We start from the raw sequence: 18,191 nt of genomic DNA on the forward strand, positions 1-18,191 counted from the left end.
CTCCCTGGAGCTGCAGGGCACCGGGAGCACCACATGGCCCTGAATCCAAGCTGGAAAAGGCAAAGTCATGGATGGAGCCAGGATCCAGGCAGCCCCCAGCACCAGCAGATGAGTCAGGGGGCAGGGATAGGCAGGGAGTCCCTGGCGGAGGGCTCCTGAGCCAGCCATGCTGCAGGTGCAGGTTTGCAGGTCTCACTCCTCCTCCCAACACTCCCCGCTGTGAAAAAGCCTCTGGAATGTGAGCCCAGAAAGCAAACACGCTCCCGGCCAGAGCCGGGGCCGCTGGCTGAGAACTGCGGGCCCTTTGTGTCCTTTCTGGGATGGGCACAGCTCCAGTCGCACCTGGGGCACCTTGGCTGAGGTGGCAGCAGCGGTGGCACGCTGGGCACACCCCGGAGAGCTGCCAGCACCTCACCCGTGTGCTGGGAAGGAGCCGCTCCTCAGGTGCTGCTGGAAGCAGCCTCGAATCACTGCCCTAATAATGGAAAAAAGTCGCTGTTTGGGAGAGGGCGGGAACCAGTGGGGATTTTCCAGGGGAAGCGGGGGTTGTGCTTTTGTGTTCAAGTGAGTCACCAGGCTGGAGAGGGGAGGGACAAGCAACACATGGTGTGACTTTTGGGGCTGTCCTGTGCAGGGCAAAGAGCTGAACTCGATAATCCTTGTGGAATATCCAACCCAGGATATTCCATGATTCCATGACTCAGGGGACAGGATGCTCCAGCGTCATGCCACCCAGGGCAGGGCAAAGCTCCCAGCCCTTTTCCAGACTCCTGTGGTCAGTGACTGCTCTCTGTGTCACTGCATCCCTCCCGTGTCCTGTGGGGTGTCCCAGTGCAGCCCTGAGGCTGCCAAACCACAGCTGAACTGCTGGAGCTGGAGATGCTGGACACAGCTTCCCAGGAGCTGGAACATCCTGAGGCATTTCTATGCCTCAGTTTCCTATCCCTGCACAGGGTGCTCCTCCCTTCCTTCTTGGCCAGGAGATCACTGGAAGCCAAGGGTGGAGTACAACAAAAATAGAGTTTTATTTTGGGAGAAGTGCAAACAGAGCTGGGTGCCCAGCTGGGTCCTTCGGCCTCGGCGTGGAGATACAAGTGTGGCAACGGCCACCACGGACCCCAGCAGCTGTGCCAGGCACACACACCGGGTTGTCCCTTTGCCATGGTGAGCACGTGCTGTGTCACAGCCCAGCACTGTCCCGTGTCACAGCCCACCACTGTCCTGGAGCGACGGCAGCTGGCCCAGGCTGCTCCCATGCCCTCGGCTGGGCTCTCACCATCTCTGCCACGGATGCCAGTCTGCAGCGAGCTGGGAGGGGTGGGGACAGCTGTGGGGGCTGAGGGGCGTAGTGGGGACAAAGACAACACTGGCAGCACCACCAGCAGCCCCGTGGGATTGTCACGACACGGTGGGGATGGGGACAGCAGAGGGGACACACACCCGCCCTGTCCTGGGTGTTCGGTTCGGCCACAAGAACCGAGTGCACACAGAGAGCCAGGGGCCACTCCAGCCAGCAGAGCTCAGTAGTGACACACACACAGACACCCAGACACACAGACACGTCCGTTTTTCCACGTGGGACAGCAGCTGGATGCACAGAGCCGTGTATCCAGAGCCACGTGTCCCTGTGTGCATGTCATGTGTGCACACACAGGGACATGTGCAGAGCCAGCAGCACACACCTGCAGGCACACACAGGGCTGTGCACACCTAACCTGCACACAGCAGCACACCTGTGCCACACAGACACTGTGTGCACACCTGGGTACAGCCTGAGGCAACGCACACGTGCCCACAAGCACGACCTGCTTGCACAGAGCCTGTGCACACCGACATGAGCATACAGAGCTGTGCACACCAATGTGTGCAGCGTCACACACATCAGCCCAGGCATGTCCCACACACAACCATGCTCACACCTGCAGAGCCTGTGCACACTCACAAGCACAGAGCTGTGCACACACCCACTCACACCCAAGAGCATGCAATTCAACACATCTGCACACAACACGTGTGCATGTCAGCACATCCATGTGCACAGTGCTGTGCACACCAGCACACCTGCACACTGTGCAAAGCAGGACGTGTGCACTCACTTCTGGGCACACCAGAAAACACACATGCACACAACTGTGCACACTGACACACTTGTGTGCCTCAGCAGCTGTGTGCGCACACAGAGGCACGCACACTGGCACTCATGTGCACAGTTACACAAACACTGGTACACATGTGCAGAGTCACACACCCTGGCACACGTGTGCACAGTCACACACACACTGGCACACATGTGCAGTCACACACCCTGGCACACACATGCACAGAGTCACACACCCTGGCACACGTGTGCACAGTCACACACACACTGGCACACATATGCAGAGTCACACACACTGGCAGACACGTGCACAGAGTCACACACACCCTGGCACACATGTGCACAGAGTCTCACACCCCGGCACACACATGCACAGTGTCACACACCCTGGCACACACATGCACAGAGTCTCACACCCTGGCACACGCGTGCAGAGTCACACACCCTGGCACACACGTGCACAGCGCTCCCCCAGAGCCCTCCTGGCCCCGACCCCCCCAGTCCCTACTCGTGGTGCAGGTGCCGCCGCAGGCCCCAGCAGGCGGCCAGGAGCCGGGGCTGGTGGTACAGCACCATCCCCGCCAGCGTCAGCGCCACGCCGGCGTAGCCCAGCGCGCCCAGCCGCGTGCCGAACAGCAGCCACGACAGCAGCAGGTTGCCCACCACGGTGAGGCTGCCCAGGAGGTGCAGCGTGAGGGCCGAGGTGAGGGACAGGAGGCAGGAGGTGGCCAGGTTGTAGAGGACGGAGCCCAGGCAGCTGAGCAGGACGCAGCCCCAGAGCGCGGCGTCGGGCCGAAGGACGCCCTGCCACGAGGGGCCCAGCTCCAGCGCCACGGCCGCCCCGAACAGCAGCACGAAGCTGGGCAGGGACGTCAGGCCGAGCAGGGACAGCGCGTCCAGACGGTCCTCCTGGAGCAGCACACCTGGGGGGACAGGGGACGGTCAGTAGGACATCCCACGGGAACAGCCAGCTGCTGCAGGGACACCCACAGGAGACACCCACCCACAGGAGACCCAGCAGTAACGAGATCCCAAATGTCACTGGGAAGCGGAGAATGGGTGGGGGGGGCAGTTCCTCCCATGGGTTGGGGGTGCCCTGGTTTGGGGGGGTCCCAGTTTAGAGGTTGGTTTGGATGTGTCTCTGTTCAGGAATCCTTCATTTCTGGGATTCCTTGGTTTAGGGGGTGTCTCTCTCTGGGGATGTCCTAATTTGAAGGGTGTCCACTTTCAAGGGTGCCTGTTTGGGGTTGGAGTGTCACCGGGAGGGTTGGACAGGGCAGCCTTCCCAGCCCGTTTTGAAGCATTTGTCCCCATGTCCCCTCCTCCAGGTCATCCGAGGACAGTGGGGACAGCAGGCATAGCAGGGCTGGCTGCCACACACAGACATGCTCCTACCCTCCCCAGAGCCACTGTCTTTGTCACACCGGGGCTGAAAAGGTGACAGGGCAGCGGCACAATGACCAATGGTGTCCCCTGGGGGCCCACAGCACCCCAGTACAGCCATGGAGACCTCGGGGTGGGCACGATGCCCCAGGTCACAGGCTCCAGAAGAAACGCTCCCTTCCCAGCCAAAACCTTTCCAGCTGGCTCCTCGCTGCCATTGCCAAGGACACCCCGGCTCGGGTGGCCACTAGAGCCCCCGGGAAAGGGGGACTCGCAGCGAGTTCAGGGATGGGACAGGCTGAGTGACCCTGTGCCAAGCTAGGGCACTTCCACGCCCCACGGCCCAAGGACACCACAGGGACACTAATGGTGTCATCACTGATGAACTCAAGTCACATCACCTCAGGGCCACAAACACGACACAGCCCTGACAGGGACAAGGGTGGCTCTGGGGTGATACAAGGGTGGCACCAGGGCCAGCAGGGACAGCGGGTGGCACCGGGACTGGGGTGAAACTGGGAGCCAGAGTGTCACCACGGCTAGGGTGACACTGTGGCCAGGGTGGGCAGGGAGCATCACCGGCACAAAGGAGGCACTAGGGTGACACCAGTGGTAGGGTGGGGTGGCACTGGGGCTGGGGTGACACCGGGGTGCCCGGTGGGTAGCAGGGCAAGCAGGGAGAACCCCCAGCACCGGGAGTGGCACCGAGGTGATGCCAGCAGCCCTGCGCCCCGCGGGCCGTGCCAGGGGCGGGCAGACATGCAGGACAGGGGCAGGGACAGCCGGCACTTACTCTGCTGGATGGACTTGAGGGCGCGGAGCACGGTGGCGGCCAGGAGGAAGCCGCAGCCGGGCTGGGAGAAGCAGAGGCCGCCGGCGATGCTGCAGGCGGCCCCGGCGCACACCGGCCCCATGGCCCAGAACTGCAGCGGGTGCGGCCGCCGGCCCGCCAGCAGCCCCAGCACCAGCGTCACCAGCGGCGTGGTGGTGGCCACGGCCTGGGCCACGTCCAGCTGCACGTAGCTCAGGCCCAGGTTGCCCAGGGCCACGCTGGTGCAGAAGGTGAGGCTGAGCAGGTAGATCCTGGCGCGGGGCCGGGGCCCCGGTGCCCGTGCCCAGCCCAGCGGGTATCCCACGGCCACGCCGGACAGCATGTGCAGCGCCGAGAGCAGCAGCGGGTAGCGGAACCCGTGCGCCGCGAAGATCCACTTGTTGAGGCCGGCCATGGTGGTGCCGGTGCCCAGCCAGGCCAGCACGCTGAGGGTCAGCGGCAGCGCCGGCCCCGGCGGCCGCCCCCCGTCCGCCCGGCCCGGCCCGGCCGCGCGGGGCCGCGCGGGGCCCGCCGCGCCCACCGCGGCTGCACCGGCATCGCCGCGCCGCGGCCGCGGGCACATGGGCGCCGGCTCCGCCGCCTCCGGCCGGCCCTCGCCGCTCTGCCCCGTCCTCCCGAGAGCCCCGCGATGGGCGGCGGGGACAGCGGCGCTGTCCCCGCTCCCCGCGGTGCGGCCGCGCTGTCCCCGCTCCCCGCGGTGGCGGTGCCCCGGCCGGGGGTGCTGGCGGGGCTCAGCGCCGCGGCGGCGGTGCCATGTGCCGGGGAGGCGGCGGCGGCGGAGCAAAGTTTGGCGATGGCGGGAGCGGAGGGCGGAGGCTCCGCCCTGCGAGGCCGCGCGTCACTGCCGGGCGGGCGGGCACGGCGGGCGCGGGCACCGGGGCACCGGGGGCGCCCGGCCTCGGCTCCCTGCGCCGGCTCCGAGCTGACAGCGCCGCTGCCTCCGAGCCCGGCCCGGCCCCGACCCCGAGCCGCCGCTGCCCCGCGGATTTTGGGGGCCGGATTAAACTCCCGGGGCAATCGCGCAGATTTGGGCACAGCCGGGGGTGTCCCTCGGGCGCCGCGGTCCCCGAGCCCTGGGACCCCCCCAGGGGGTTACAGAGGAGGAGGATCCCAGCTTGCTGAGGCTGAACAGCGTTGACTCAGACTCCCCAAATTTTTGGCCGTCCCAAAAATGCTTTGGTCACCCCAAAAACGGCTCCTCCCAGCAGCCGCCTGCCCCATCTCCGAGTGGAACCAGGACTGGAGGAGCTGCTCATTTTGGTGCTCCCGTCCCACTGCACCTGCAGGACACAGAGCATCGTGTGTGTCCCCTGGCCTGCCCCTGGCAGATCTGGGGTGCTGGCCCATGGAAAGCAGGAGGCAGGGAGCCGGCAGATCCTGTGCCCACAGCGGGGGTTTCATTGCCATCACCCCCCACCCTCTACCACTCGCTGAGGCGCAGGATGAGGGTCTCCCCATCCTGGGGTCTGTAGTCAGCGATACCTGTAGGGAGAAGGACAAGTTTGGAGTGAAACAGCAGCCACAGGGCTGCGGGGGACCCCTGCCACCTCCCCAGGGACCCCCACCCACCACTCACCCATCTGCAGGGGGGTGCTGGGCGCAGTCAGGATCTGCCAGTAGTTGCGCTTCTCCTGCCGGGCCTCCAGCCCCAGCACCTCGGTCAGGAAGGGGCCCTGGGGGGTGTCCTGGGTGTGGAACCTGGGGAGGGACAGCGGGGTCAGGGGTCGAGGGTGCTGATGGGGGCACAGAGCTGCTCCCAAGGGAGCTGTGTGCTGGGAGCCGCAGTGAGCCCGGCACAGGGCGCAGCTGCAGGACACGTGGCACCACAGCGTGACCCCCACATACCTGAAGTCACGGGGTTCCAGCGCAGCAGCCGCCTGCAGCACGTCCAGGAGGGAGGCGGCGGCGGGCACGGGCACCAGGCGGTCGTAGAGCCGGAGCTCGTAGCACCAGGGCAGGGGACACTCCACCACCAGCTGCACCTTCTTGTTCCCTGGAACCTCAGCCAGGGGCTCCATGTCCAGGGGTGTCAGCGTGTCTGCCAGAAGCCACCACAGCACTAGTGACGCCCAGGCACCCCTGCGGTGACACCAGCGCTGACCCCAGTCCCGTTAGCCCAGCTCCCACCTGGCTCCTCCCCACAGCGCATGGAGGCGATGTCCAGGTAGGAGCGGCCGTGCAGCACCGGCAGCGCCTGGGCCATGGTGGCGGCGGTGCCGAAGGCTTCCAGGTTCTCCAGCAGCGCAGCCACGGCCTGGCCGAACGCCGGCTCCGTCTGGCACTCGCCCGTGGCCAGGAACACCTGGGACAGGGAGGGATGGAGGTGGTTGGAAGAGGGAGGAGGGTTGGGTGCCTGGGCACTGCACTGCTGAGCATCACCTGCCCCACGGCAGCTGCATCTGCCTGGGCACCCACATCTGCAGCTGCACCCACACCTGTATCTGCAGACCCACTTCCACCATGCCCATTCCCAGTGCCAGCCCAGATGTCCCCTCAGGGGACACCCACCTGCAGGGCCCACGGGGTGCTGTAGATGTTGCCGATGATGCCGTCGGGGCCTTGGGCCTTGGCCATGTTCCTGCTGGCCTCGTGTGCGGCCGCCCGGAGCTTGGCTGCCAGCTCGGTCCCCACCAACCTCCTCTGCTCCAGGCAGGTGAAGGCCAGTGCCAGCACAGCCTCGGTGTCTGCAGGGACACCCCGGTGTCACCCCGGAGTCACACGCCCATTGGGGTGCCACCGCCCATGCCCACAGGCCCTTACCCACGGTGTTGCCACCATGCCCGAGCTTTCCATGGTGCTGGGCCGTGAGGAGCCGCCGGACCACCTCCTCCCGCACCCGCTTGCGGTGCACACAGAGCGCCAGCACGCCCAGCCCGTACTGGTAGTAACTGGTGATGGGGTGGCCTTGCTGCCGGGAGCCTGGGGACAATGTGTGGCGTCACCAGGGCGAGCTGGCGCCTCACAGCCAGACACGCAGGCGCCAGGCGGGCACTCGCCCGCAGGGACGCTCTCACCTGTCCAGTCCTCCTCCAGGTAGTACTTGAGCCACGTCACCAGCGAGCGCTGGGGACTGAGCGGGGGACAGGCGGCCTGCAGCCCCAGCAGGTACAGTGCCAGCCGCCCCGTCTGCGGGGGCTCCGCCGCGCTCCTGCAAGGCACCCGTCACCTCCCAGGACACCGCCCCGGGTGCCACCTGCCTCGAGGGCTCCCCACGACACCCACACGTACCTGCTGCTCTCAGCGTCCCACCGCGAGCGGCCGTGGCCCTGCAGGCTCCTGTGGGGACAGGGCGTCAGCGTGGGCGACAGGAGCGGCCCCAAAGGCCCGCGGGGGACCCCCGGGCACGCACCCACCTGCCGAAGGGGCGCTGGAAGGCGTCCTGCAGCCGCTCCAGGTAGCGCTGCTCCAGCCGCGGGTCGTGCTCGCGGGCCAGGCGCAGCGCCAGGTACACGGCGGGGTCGGGGTCCCGCGTGGGGTCCCCCGCCAGCCCCAGCAGCCGCGCACTCAGCGCCCGCACGGCGCCCGCCGAGCCCTCCGGGGGCTCTGCCCCGAGAGGCAGCGCGGGTCAGCGGGCACCGGAGGGCCGAGAGCCCCCGGGCACGGCCCCGCAGCTCCACAGCCCCCCCAGAGCTGTGCGGGACCCAGCACCCACCCATCCACGCACCCCACACCTTCCGCGTCCCCCCCAAACCCCAAAACCTCCAAATTTCCCAGCAAAAAGAGGAAGAGACAAGGCGACGTGACACGGAGAGGAGCACTGAGAACCCGAGGGGGCGGCAGGGGTCTGGGGTGACACCTCCGTCCCCAGGGACCCGTGCGAGGGCTGGGCACGGGCCGGCTCCAGGCAGGGGAAGGCGTGGCACGGGTGGGGTTGAGGGGAGCTGAGCCCCGGAGAATTTGCCAGGAGGGGCTGGAGATGGGGTGATCACCAGCCCCGCTCCTCGGGGACCCCCGGCGCTCAGGGCGAGCCCCCGGGCCGGGGGTGCCGGGCAGGTCGGGGGCCGGGGCCGCACTCACCGCAGCAGCGGGCGGGCAGCAGCGCGGGCAGCAGCAGCAGCAGCAGCGGGACGGGCGGCAGCCCCATGGCGGAGCGGGACAGCGGACACGGGAGCGGCACAGCCCCGCCGGCAGCGGGGACAGCACGGGAAGGTGTGGCGAGAGGCCGCTTCCGCACGCCGAGTCAGCACAAACGGGGCAGAAGTTCGGCTGAGGCGCAGCCCGGGGGAGTGGAGACACCCCCGGGCAGCCCGGGACACCCTGCCCGGGGCAGCCCGGGACACCCTGCCCCGGGCAGCCCGGGACACCCTGCCCGGGGCAGCCCGACCCGAGGCGCCGCTGCTCGGGGCAACGCCGGCGGCCACAGCCCGAAAATAGACGGGGCTGAAATCCTGGCCAAAGCCGCGGGAGGAGAAGCGCCATGCTCGCCTCCAAGCAGGATTTAACTGGGAACGCGGAGATTGATCAGCGGCAGCCGCGGGACAGGCGGGGAGGCGGCACGAACCCCCCAAAAACCCCTAAAGCCGGGGGGTGTGGCGGGCCGGAGCCCCAGGACGGGAAGCTCGCCCTGCCGGGGCGGCCGTGGCGTCCAAAGCGAATCCCCGAGCCCAGGAGGGGATCCCGGGCACCGCTGGGCTGCGGTCCCGCCGGCCCGGGGACCCCCGGCACCGAGACCCCGGGAGCTGCCCGCACACCCAGCCCGCTGTGGGCCCCCTGCGGGCGTCAGGGAGCACGGGAGGGCAGCGGGACCCGCAGGCCCGGGCAAGGCGCCGCGGCCGCGATCCCGGGGCGGGACCGGGAACCGACCCCAGGCAGGGACCGGCGGGGCTGCCCCGCTGTATCCCGGCATGCCCCGCGCCCTGTGCCTCGCTATATCCCAGTATGCCCTGCGCCCCATGCCTCGCTATATCCCGGCGTGCACCGCGCCCCGTTATATCCCGGCGTGCACCGCGCCTTATGCCTCGCTATATCCCGGCATGCCCCGCGCCCTGTGCCTCGCTATATCCCGGCATGCCCCGCGCTCTCGTGCCTCGCCCTGCACCTCAGGGCCCCTCCTGCTAAGGCTACGGGCTGCCCTCGGTGCGCCTGATTGAACCGCCGGTGCCGCCTGCCTCGGCCCTGCCGCTCGCTCTGCCCGGGCCGCGCTCGGTGCCCGCGGTACTCGCGGTGCTCTCGGTGCCCGCGCTGCGCTCGGTGCCCGCGCGGGGCCGCTGCGGCGCGCTCGGGCTCGGCGGCGGGCGCAGGCGCGGGCAGCGCGGGGTCCTGCGCGGCGCGGGCGCACGCGGCGGCGGCGCCATGGGCGGGCTGGAGAAGAAGAAGGTACCGGGCCCGTCCCGCCGCTCCCTTCGCCCTGCCCGTGCCCCTCCCTGCCCGCTCCCTGTCCCCAGGTGCCCCTGCCGCCCTTCCCGGGAGCGGCGCTCGCTCGCTGTCCCGGTGCCCGCTCCCGCCCCGCGCTACCCGTGCCCGGTGCTCCCTTCCAGCCCCGCCATCCCCCGCTCCCGGGGATCCCCTCAGCGCCCCCGTCTCTCCGCAGTACGAGCGCGGAGCCGCCACCAACTACATCACCCGGAACCGGGCGCGGAAGAAGCTGCAGCTGAGTCTGCCCGACTTCAGGTGCGTCCCCGAGACCGCCCTGCCCCTCAGGGCCCTACACCCCGAGCCCTCCGCTCCCCTTGAGCCCCCCCGGCCGGCCATGGAGCCCGCGGCGGCTGCAGGGGTGGCCTCGCCTCCCCCGGGACTCCCGGTGCCCCTGAACTCCCCCCGGCCCAGCCTCAACACCGGGCGCTGCTCCCCATCCCTCCAGCCGCTGAGGTGCCCCGAGCCCCGGAGCTGTGCCCGTGCAGAGCCCCTGACCGCGCCCCGGCGAGGCAGAGGGGCCCAGGCTGAGGCTGTGGGGTGGCCGTGGGACAGCCTGAGCTCCTCCCCAAGGCCTGGCCCTAGGGGTGGCCCTTTCCCTGGGGGTCCTGCAGCCTGTCCGGGGTGTCAGGCTGCCAAATTCGGGGTTCCCCCTCCCAAGGAAAGGCCTGGGTTGTCCCAGGGGAGCGTGGCCCCCCCATCCCAGCGCTGTGTCCTCCCCAGGCGCCTCTGCATCCTCAAGGGGATTTACCCACATGAGCCCAAGCACAAGAAGAAGGTGAACAAGGGCTCCACCGCCCCCAGGACCTTCTACCTGCTCAAGGACATCAAATTCCTGCTCCACGAGCCCATTGTCAGCAAATTCCGGGAGTACAAGGTGAGTGTCCCCCCCGGGGGGCCCCCGGGGCCCGGCCTGGCCTGCAGAGCCCCCACGGGCCTGTCCCCCCCCAGGTGTTCGTCAGAAAACTGCGCAAGGCCTACGGCAAGAGCGAGTGGGGCACTGTGGAGAGGCTGAAGGACAACAAACCCACCTACAAACTCGACCACATCGTCAAGGAGAGGTGAGACAGCCCTGCCTGAGCCACCTGCAGCATCCAGCCCTGGGGCCAGCACAGGAGGGACCTGGAGCTGCTGCAGAGAGCCCAGAGGAGGAACCAGAGATGCTGCAAGGGCTGGAGCCCCTCTGCTCTGGAGCCAGGCTGGGAGAGCTGGGGGTGCTCACCTGGAGAGGAGAAGCTCCAGGGAGAGCTCAGAGCCCTTCCAGGGCCTAAAGGGGCTCCAGGAGAGCTGGAGAGGGACTGGGGACAAGGGATGGAGGGACAGGACACAGGGAATGGCTCCCACTGCCAGAGGGCAGGGCTGGATGGGATATTGGGAATTGTTCCCTGTGAGGCTGGGCAGGCCCTGGCACAGGGTGCCCAGAGCAGCTGTGGCTGCTCCCCCGTCCCTGGCAGTGCCCAGGTTGGACACTGGGGCTTGGAGCAGCCTGGGGCAGTGGGAGGTGTCCCTGCCCATGGCAGGGGTGGCACTGGATGGGCTGTAAGGTCCCTATCAACCCAGAGTATCTTGGGATTTTCTGATCTTTCACTACATCCATCCCTCTCGGGGAATGCACCTCATGTGTAATTTCTGGAGTTGCTGGTGGGATTCTGTTTCTGGGTCGGAGAAGAAGGAATGAGAGCTCAGGGAATGCCCAGCCATCCTGGCTGGCTCCAGGAGGGCACAGGGAGCTCCCCTGCTCTCCTGTGGGGTGTTTTCCTTGGAGGGCTGGTGAAGGGTTAACACTGCCAAGGCTTTGGTGAGCTTGGTGACTGTGAGCAAGGAGGTGACACAGGAGGGAGGAAACCCCACAGTCATTCCTAAATCAGGATTTTCCATCTCTGTCTGGCTCTGCTGGGGCGTGCAGGTGGATGCTCCACAATTCCCATTCCATTCCAACCCGGTTCTCCCCCATCCCCAGCAGCACTCTGGGGCTGGGTGTGACCCCCTCATCCCCCCCCCCGGGCACAGGTACCCCACGTTTGTGGACGCCCTGCGGGACCTGGACGATGCCCTGTCCATGTGCTTCCTGTTCTCCACCTTCCCCCGCACGGGCAAGTGCCACGTCCAGACCATCCAGCTGTGCCGGCGCCTGGCCGTGGAGTTCCAGAACTACGTCATCGCCTCCCGCTCCCTGCGCAAGGTGGGAGCTGCTGGGAGCTCCCCCCGCTGGGGCTCTGCGCTGTCACGTCACCTCCTGCTGGGGGACAGGGTGACGAGGACACAGAGCCTTCCTCCCGCTGAGCCGGGCTCTGTCCTGCCAGGTGTTCCTCTCCATCAAGGGCATCTACTACCAGGCAGAGGTGCTGGGGCAGACCATCACCTGGATCACCCCCTACGCCTTCGCCCATGATGTGAGTACCTGGGGAGAGCCCGGGGGATCACCCCAGGACTCCTCCAAGGGGTGAGGGAGCGTCCCGTGGCACGTGTGGTGCAGGCCACGGGGCCTGGCTGCAGGGCCACGTGGGGACACGGACACCTGTCACCTGGGGATCCCCTGGGGCTGCTGGTACCAGGCTCCGCAGCTGCCCTGCCCTCGGTCATTAACGTGTTCTTTATCAGCCATTAAAGATTAACCGGTGCCAGCGAGGTGCAGGAGCAGAGGGAAGGGATGAGTCAGATCCTGCAGCCTCCCCAGAGGGATTCTGCTGTGTCCCCCAGGCAGCAGAGAATGGGGATGTCCCCGCTGTGCTGGGACAGCTTCCCCTGAGCCTTGGCCAGAGGTCACAGGCACGGCAGGGCCCTGTCTGTTCCCTCCCGCTATTTCCAGGGCTGGGCACGGTTGGGTTGAGGTTTTGTGGTTCTGAATCAACCCTGGAATGTTTTCACTTGGAATGGAGCCTTAAAGCTCATCCCATTCCACCCCTGCCATGGGCAAGGACACTTTCCACTGGACCAGGTGGCTTCAAGCCCCATCCAGCCTGGCCTTGAACACTTCAGGGATGGGGCAGCCACAGCTGCTCTGGGCACCCTGTGCCAGGGCATCCTTCCCTTCTTTGTGGCAGGGGGAAGCCATTGCCCCTTATCCTGCTCTTGTCCATCTCTGCCATACCCTGCACTCTTCACCTTGAAGAGTTGGAGTCCCTGGACCAAACCCCAGGGTCCCCATCCATGGTGGGATGAAGTGTTCCATGAATCCAGGCGTGGAGGGGTGGCAGCAGGACCTGCAGAGTTCTCCCTGCCCAGGGTCTGGTGGTGGCTGGGACATCTCTGCGACTGGGGCTTGTTTAGGTTGGTTTTCAGGGAAAGGTTCTTCCCTCCTCAGCTCCCAGCGGCAGCACAGCATGGAGGGAAGGAGCTCAGGTGTCCCCAGGAGAAATCTCTTGGGAGGAGGAGGGGCAGGCCCTGAGCTCTGGGACAGGGACAGTAGCCAGGGAATGGCTGGAGCTGGGCCAGGGCAGCTCAGGATGGAGATCAGGAAAGGTTCTTCCCCCAGAGGTGCTGGCACTGCCCAGGGAATGGGCACAGCCCCGAGGCTGCCAGAGCTCCAGGAGCCTTTGGACACCAGGGATGGACAGGGTGGGGTTGTTGGGGGTCTGGGCAGGGCAGGGGCTGCACTGGATGATCCTGTGGGTCCCTTCCTAAATGGGGATGTTATGTGATCCTTCTCCCTGCGGGTGGGGTGTGCCCCTGTGGAGGGGAGTCCTTGATCCCTGTGTCCCATCCCGTGTGCTGGCAGCACCCCACAGACGTGGATTACCGTGTCATGGCCACCTTCACCGAGTTCTACACCACCCTCCTGGGCTTCGTCAACTTCCGCCTCTACCACTCCCTGAACCTGCTGTACCCCCCCAAGGTGAGGCCAGCGCCCTGGGGTCGCTGTGTCCCACCCACCTGGGGTGGTGGCAACCTGGATTCATGGGAGGGAGGGTGGAAGTGAGAGATTTGTGGGATATCTGTTTTTGGGAGCGTCCTCCTCACCCCTTTTCCTGCCTAGATTGACAGCCAGGCTGCGGATGAGCTGAAGCCTGCAGAGGGCAAGGAGTATGCCATGGATTCAGAGAGCTACCTGGAGGTGAGGGACACTGCTGGCACTGTGACCCATGGGGATGCTGTGGGTTTTGGGTCCTGCCCACAGCCCTCCTGGTGTGGCAAAGAAGGACAGAGCCAGATCCCTGCAGGGTGGAAGGGGCTGATCCCAAACTCCCTGTTCCTGTAGGGCAGAGCTGGGCTTAGCCTTGGGCACCACCCGCATGGCCAGGGACCCCCAGAGTCCCATGCTGGGGACAGTGCCTGGAGGAGGCTGAACTCTGTCCCAGCCCTGCCTCTTCTGGCTTCTTGCTCTGTGAAATCCCCCCATGGGGCTGCCCCTTTTTCCTCCCCCTGGATGTGACTCCGTGTCCTCTCCCTGCAGAGACTCTCGGCTCTGAGCGCCAGCCTGGCCCGGGCAGTGGCTCCAACCCACGAGGACGAGGTGGAGGTGGATGAGTTCCCAGTGGAGGGGGTAAGACCCTGGTGGGGGGCTCATTCCTGGCTTAGGGGATCCTGTCCTGTGCCCAGGCTGGCAGCTTGGGGACAGCTGAGACCCCTCCTTGGCAAGGGCTGCGTGTGGGGAGGAGGCTGAGGGCTTTGCTCTGAGCAGGAGACAGCAGAGCTGATGGACGCCAAGAAGAAGGAGCAGGAGGCTCTGGAGAAGCACAAGAAGCTTTTTGAGGGGCTGCGCTTCTTCCTCAACAGGGAGGTGCCCCGGGAGCCGCTGGCCTTCGTCATCCGGTGCGTGGAGGGCAGGACACCCTCGGCAGCCCTGGCCTCCCCCGAAGGCAGGACTTTTGGGGCCACCCCACCCCATGTCCTGTGGGTGGGGTGATCCTGAGGGTCCCCCCTGCCCGTCTGACTCCTCGGTGGCGTTGCCCACAGGTGCTTCGGTGGCCAGGTGTCCTGGGACAAGTCACTGTGCATCGGTGCCACCTACGACGCCACCGACCCGTCCATCACCCACCACATCATCGACCGGCCCCGCCTGGACAAGCAGGTGGTTGGCAGGTGGGTGGGGCAGGGGCCTTCCCCACAGCAGCCGTCCCAGAGCTGTCCCCTGGGCTCCAGAGCCTGAGGTGGGACCCCTCTGCCCCTCTGCCCAGGTACTACCTGCAGCCCCAGTGGGTTTTTGACTCAGTCAACGCCAAGCTGTGCCTGCCTGTGGCTGATTATTTCCCCGGGGTCCTGCTGCCCCCACACCTCTCGCCCTTCGTGACGGAGAAGGAGGGTGACTACGTCCCTCCCGAGAAGCTGAAGCTGCTGGCCCTGCAGAGGGGAGAGAATCCAGGTGCTGGGAGCCCTTGGAGGAGTTTGGGAGCTGGGCTGTGCCTGCTCCGGAGCATCCCAAGGGTAACGGTGGTGTGTTCCTGCAGAGGAAGAGAGTGAAGAGGAAGAGGAAGAAGAGGAAGAGGAAGATGACAATGACAAAGAAGAGGAAGAAGAGGAAGACGAGTCTGAGAAAGAAGAGGAGATGAAATTACAGAAGATGGAAGAGCAGAAAATGGAAGAGCAGAAGACTCAGAGCAAGGTGGGAGCCCATGGAGGCAGCTCCAGTGCCCCTGTCCCTGCTGAGGGGTGTCCCTGTCCTGGGACCACTGGGACATTCAAACAGTCATGGAATGGTTTGGGTTGGGAGGGACCTTAAAGCTCATCTTGTTCCACCCCCTGCCATGGGCAGGGACACCTTCCACTGTCCCAGGTTGCTCCAAGCCCTGTCCAGCCTGGCCTGGAACACTTCCAGGGGTGTTCTGGCCCCACACTTGTGAGCTGCAGCTCCCATGCTGTCAGGGCCTGGCTGTGAGAGCTGTGGCTCTCCCTGGCCCGCAGTGGAAGGGCTGGGAATGCCTTTCCCTGTGGAAGGAGGGTGGGTTCCCGGTATCCTGAGCTCCCTGGCTCCCCACAGGTGCTTCCTGTGAAGGTGACGGCGGGGAAGGTGCGGCTGGAGGACAAGCAGCGCCTGGAGCAGGAGCAGCAGAGCGAGGAGAAGCGTTTGGCCATCATGATGATGAAGAAGAGGGAGAAGTACCTCTACAAGAAGATCATGTTTGGGAAGAAGCGCAAAATCCGTGAGGTATGGAGACTGGGCCCCTCACCTGCATCCTGGGGCAGGCTCTTCCCAAGCCACTCGCTCCTTCTGCTCCTCCCTGTCCCTGCTGAAGGTGTGGACCTCCCTGCCAGTGTCCCCAGGCGGGCAGAGCTCCCCGTGTCCCCTCAGGGCTCTCCGTGTCCCACCCCTGATCCCGGTGCTGTGGGGCCCGTCCTCCACGTGCAGCTGGAGTGTCGGTGGGACCGAGGGCTGGCAGCCCCCGTCCTGCTCTGACTGGGGGTCTCGGGGTCTCTCCCCAGGCCAACAAACTGGCTGAGAAGAGGAAAGCCCACGACGCAGCCCTCAAGGAGCAGAAGAAGAAGAACAAGAAGGCGCGGCAAGCGTGACGGGGCTGGGGGCTCCTGGATGGTTTTCCGCTGTTGCTTTTGGGTGGAAAACCCTTGGGCTTTGCTCCTGGGGCAGAAATGCTGTATTTGAAATGTTTCCCATCTGTAAATACACCTGCTGCTCTGCCTTCCCCACTCCCCACTGCGGAGTCGGTGTTACAAGGACTGTCCTCTCCGTGCTGGTGCCACCTCTGCGTGAGGAAGAGGAGGGCAAGGAGAGCTCTGGGTGGTTCCTTGTGAATTTGCACAGCCCTGGGTGCTGGAGCCTAGTCCCCAGGGCAGAGCAGTGCAGAGCTGCTTCCCAGCATCCACAGAAAACCGTGTTCTGTATTTTTATTTTTAATTAAAGAAGGTGACACTTTCCTGGTGGTGTTTGTTGTCTGCTCCTTCTGCCTGGGCATGGGGGAGGCTCCTCAAGGGCTGATGTGGATGGATGTGGAGATCCATGGCTGGTGCCAGGGTTGCTGATCCTGCTGGATGTGTTCTGGCGTCAGTGGTTATCTGTCAGTCCTGGGTTTTCCCCCAAAAACACCTTGGAGACACCACAGCTGGGGACAAGGTATCTCATGGGGTTTATGGGCACACCTTTGCCCCCAAATGTGGTGACAGCTCTGTCTCACTCCTAAGGAATTTATGGAGGACACCCCTGGCACTGCTGGGGGACACAGAGAGGACCTGGAGAGTTACAGCCCCTGGAAGAGAGTGAGCTCAGACAGGGAACAGCTGGGAACACCCAGCTCAAAAGACTTTCAGATTTAGTTTCTTTTCCTAGATACTTTTTTTCCAATTTTTTTTTTAATTTTCAATTTGGTTTAAGTGCTTTTTTCATTTTACTGTTTCCATTCTCCCCCTTTGATTTCCATTTTTTTCATTTTTTCATTTTTCATTTTTTCTTTTGTCTTTTATTTTTGTTCCTTTTTTAATTTTTATAGTTTAATTTTTCACCTTCCCTTGTTCCCCCCCTTTTTTCCCCTCCTCTTTTTTTTTTTATATTTCCCCCTCTTTTTTTTCTTTTTTTTTTTTCTCCCATTCAGAGGGTTGGAAGGCCTTTCCTTTTTTATGTTTTTCTCCTTGTCCCCTCTCCCAGGAAGAGCAGGACTGACCCCTGGGGCCCCATGTATTGTAAATGCAGGTGAACCCAGTGGAGAGAAATGATGTGTGACTCCAGTTCAGAAGGCTGAATGATTTCTTTATTATAACTATATTGGCACCAGGCTGAAACAATCCTCACCAGAATCCAACCAAGCAATCACCCCAGGTAAACAATTCTCCAAACACATTCCACATGGGAAAAACAAGGAGCAGAAATAGAAATTGTTTTTCTTTCTCTCTGTGTACCTCTATGAAAAATCCTGAGAGAGAGGGAGAGAAATGTCCCTGTGACACTGTGGGGCTCCCCTCAGAGCAGGAGACCCCGAACGGGGCCTCAACCCCTGGGAGCCCCCGGGCCCGAACAAACCAGCCCCAGCCCCAGCTCCCAAAATCCTGGCCCCAAATAAATCAGCCCCGGCCCCAAATAAATCAGCCCCGGCCCCAAATAAATCATCCCCGGCCCCAGGCCTCACTGCCAAGGCCGGGCAAGGCCGGTGCCGGTGGCCACAGACGGGTCCGGCCGCCCGGGGCCTCTCTGGCCCATCAAGGCGTGAGTCCGGCCGAGTGTGACCCCTCGGAGCTGCCGCCCTCGGCCTCCTCACCCAGCCCCTCAGGATCCACAGCTCCCTCAGGATCCACAGCTCCCTTGGGATCCACAGTGCCCTCAGGATCCACAGCTCCCTCGGCATTCCACAGCTCCCTCGGCATCCACAGCTCCCTCAGCATCCACAGCTCCCTCGGGATCCACAGTGCCCTCAGGATCCACAGCTCCCTCGGGATCCACAGTGCCCTCAGGATCCACAGCTCCCTCAGGATCCACAGCTCCCTCAGCATCCACAGCTCCCTCAGGATCCACAGTGCCCTCAGGATCCACAGTTCCCTCGGCATTCCACAGCTCCCTCGGCATCCACAGTGCCCTCAGCATCCACAGCTCCCTTGGGATCCACAGTGCCCTCAGGATCCACGATTCCCTCAGGATCCACAGTT

General features: G+C 64.7%; 3 protein-coding genes across 3 annotated transcripts; 1 reads left to right on the forward strand and 2 right to left on the reverse strand.

The window, feature by feature from the left end:
- Positions 1-1,001: 1,001 nt before the first annotated feature.
- SLC35E4 (solute carrier family 35 member E4) lies at positions 1,002-4,875 on the reverse strand. The gene is made up of 2 exons (XM_021537357.3): positions 4,275-4,875; positions 1,002-3,021 (listed from the first exon to the last, which is right to left on the reverse strand). The coding sequence occupies exons 1-2, from the start codon at positions 4,873-4,875 to the stop codon at positions 2,603-2,605; spliced, it is 1,020 nt and encodes a 339-aa protein (XP_021393032.3). The 3' UTR covers positions 1,002-2,602.
- Positions 4,876-5,688: 813 nt separating this feature from the next.
- TCN2 (transcobalamin 2) lies at positions 5,689-8,397 on the reverse strand. Its single transcript, XM_031506266.2, has 10 exons — positions 8,331-8,397; positions 7,667-7,856; positions 7,542-7,589; positions 7,328-7,461; positions 7,074-7,232; positions 6,822-6,997; positions 6,441-6,615; positions 6,159-6,351; positions 5,890-6,011; positions 5,689-5,795 (listed from the first exon to the last, which is right to left on the reverse strand). Exons 1-10 carry the CDS (start codon positions 8,395-8,397, stop codon positions 5,734-5,736), a joined length of 1,326 nt encoding a protein of 441 aa, XP_031362126.2. The 3' UTR covers positions 5,689-5,733.
- A 1,161-nt stretch (positions 8,398-9,558) lies between these two features.
- PES1 (pescadillo ribosomal biogenesis factor 1) lies at positions 9,559-16,475 on the forward strand. Its single transcript, XM_021537281.3, has 15 exons — positions 9,559-9,629; positions 9,844-9,923; positions 10,389-10,542; positions 10,617-10,726; positions 11,676-11,847; positions 11,969-12,058; positions 13,384-13,500; positions 13,642-13,719; positions 14,059-14,148; positions 14,287-14,417; positions 14,562-14,687; positions 14,783-14,967; positions 15,053-15,207; positions 15,583-15,750; positions 16,026-16,475. Exons 1-15 carry the CDS (start codon positions 9,606-9,608, stop codon positions 16,110-16,112), a joined length of 1,767 nt encoding a protein of 588 aa, XP_021392956.1. The 5' UTR covers positions 9,559-9,605; the 3' UTR covers positions 16,113-16,475.
- Positions 16,476-18,191: the final 1,716 nt, after the last annotated feature.

The sequence above is a fragment of the Lonchura striata genome, chromosome 18, assembly GCF_046129695.1.
Source record: "Lonchura striata isolate bLonStr1 chromosome 18, bLonStr1.mat, whole genome shotgun sequence".
NCBI classification, from domain to species: Eukaryota; Metazoa; Chordata; class Aves; order Passeriformes; family Estrildidae; genus Lonchura; species Lonchura striata.

Coding starts and splice junctions, on each gene's coding strand:
- TCN2 (XM_031506266.2), bottom strand. CDS start 8,397: ATGGGGCTGCCGCCCGTCCCGCTGCTGCTGCTGCTGCTGCCCGCGCTG. Junction 7,590..7,666: donor TTCCAGCGCCCCTTCGGCAG/GTGGGTGCGTGC, acceptor CTGTCCCCACAG/GAGCCTGCAGGGCCACGGCC. Junction 7,233..7,327: donor CCTGGAGGAGGACTGGACAG/GTGAGAGCGTCC, acceptor CATTGTCCCCAG/GCTCCCGGCAGCAAGGCCAC.
- SLC35E4 (XM_021537357.3), bottom strand. CDS start 4,875: ATGTGCCCGCGGCCGCGGCGCGGCGATGCCGGTGCAGCCGCGGTGGGC. Junction 3,022..4,274: donor CCTCAAGTCCATCCAGCAGA/GTAAGTGCCGGC, acceptor CTGTCCCCCCAG/GTGTGCTGCTCCAGGAGGAC.
- PES1 (XM_021537281.3), top strand. CDS start 9,606: ATGGGCGGGCTGGAGAAGAAGAAG. Junction 14,418..14,561: donor CCGCTGGCCTTCGTCATCCG/GTGCGTGGAGGG, acceptor CGTTGCCCACAG/GTGCTTCGGTGGCCAGGTGT. Junction 14,968..15,052: donor GCAGAGGGGAGAGAATCCAG/GTGCTGGGAGCC, acceptor GTGTTCCTGCAG/AGGAAGAGAGTGAAGAGGAA.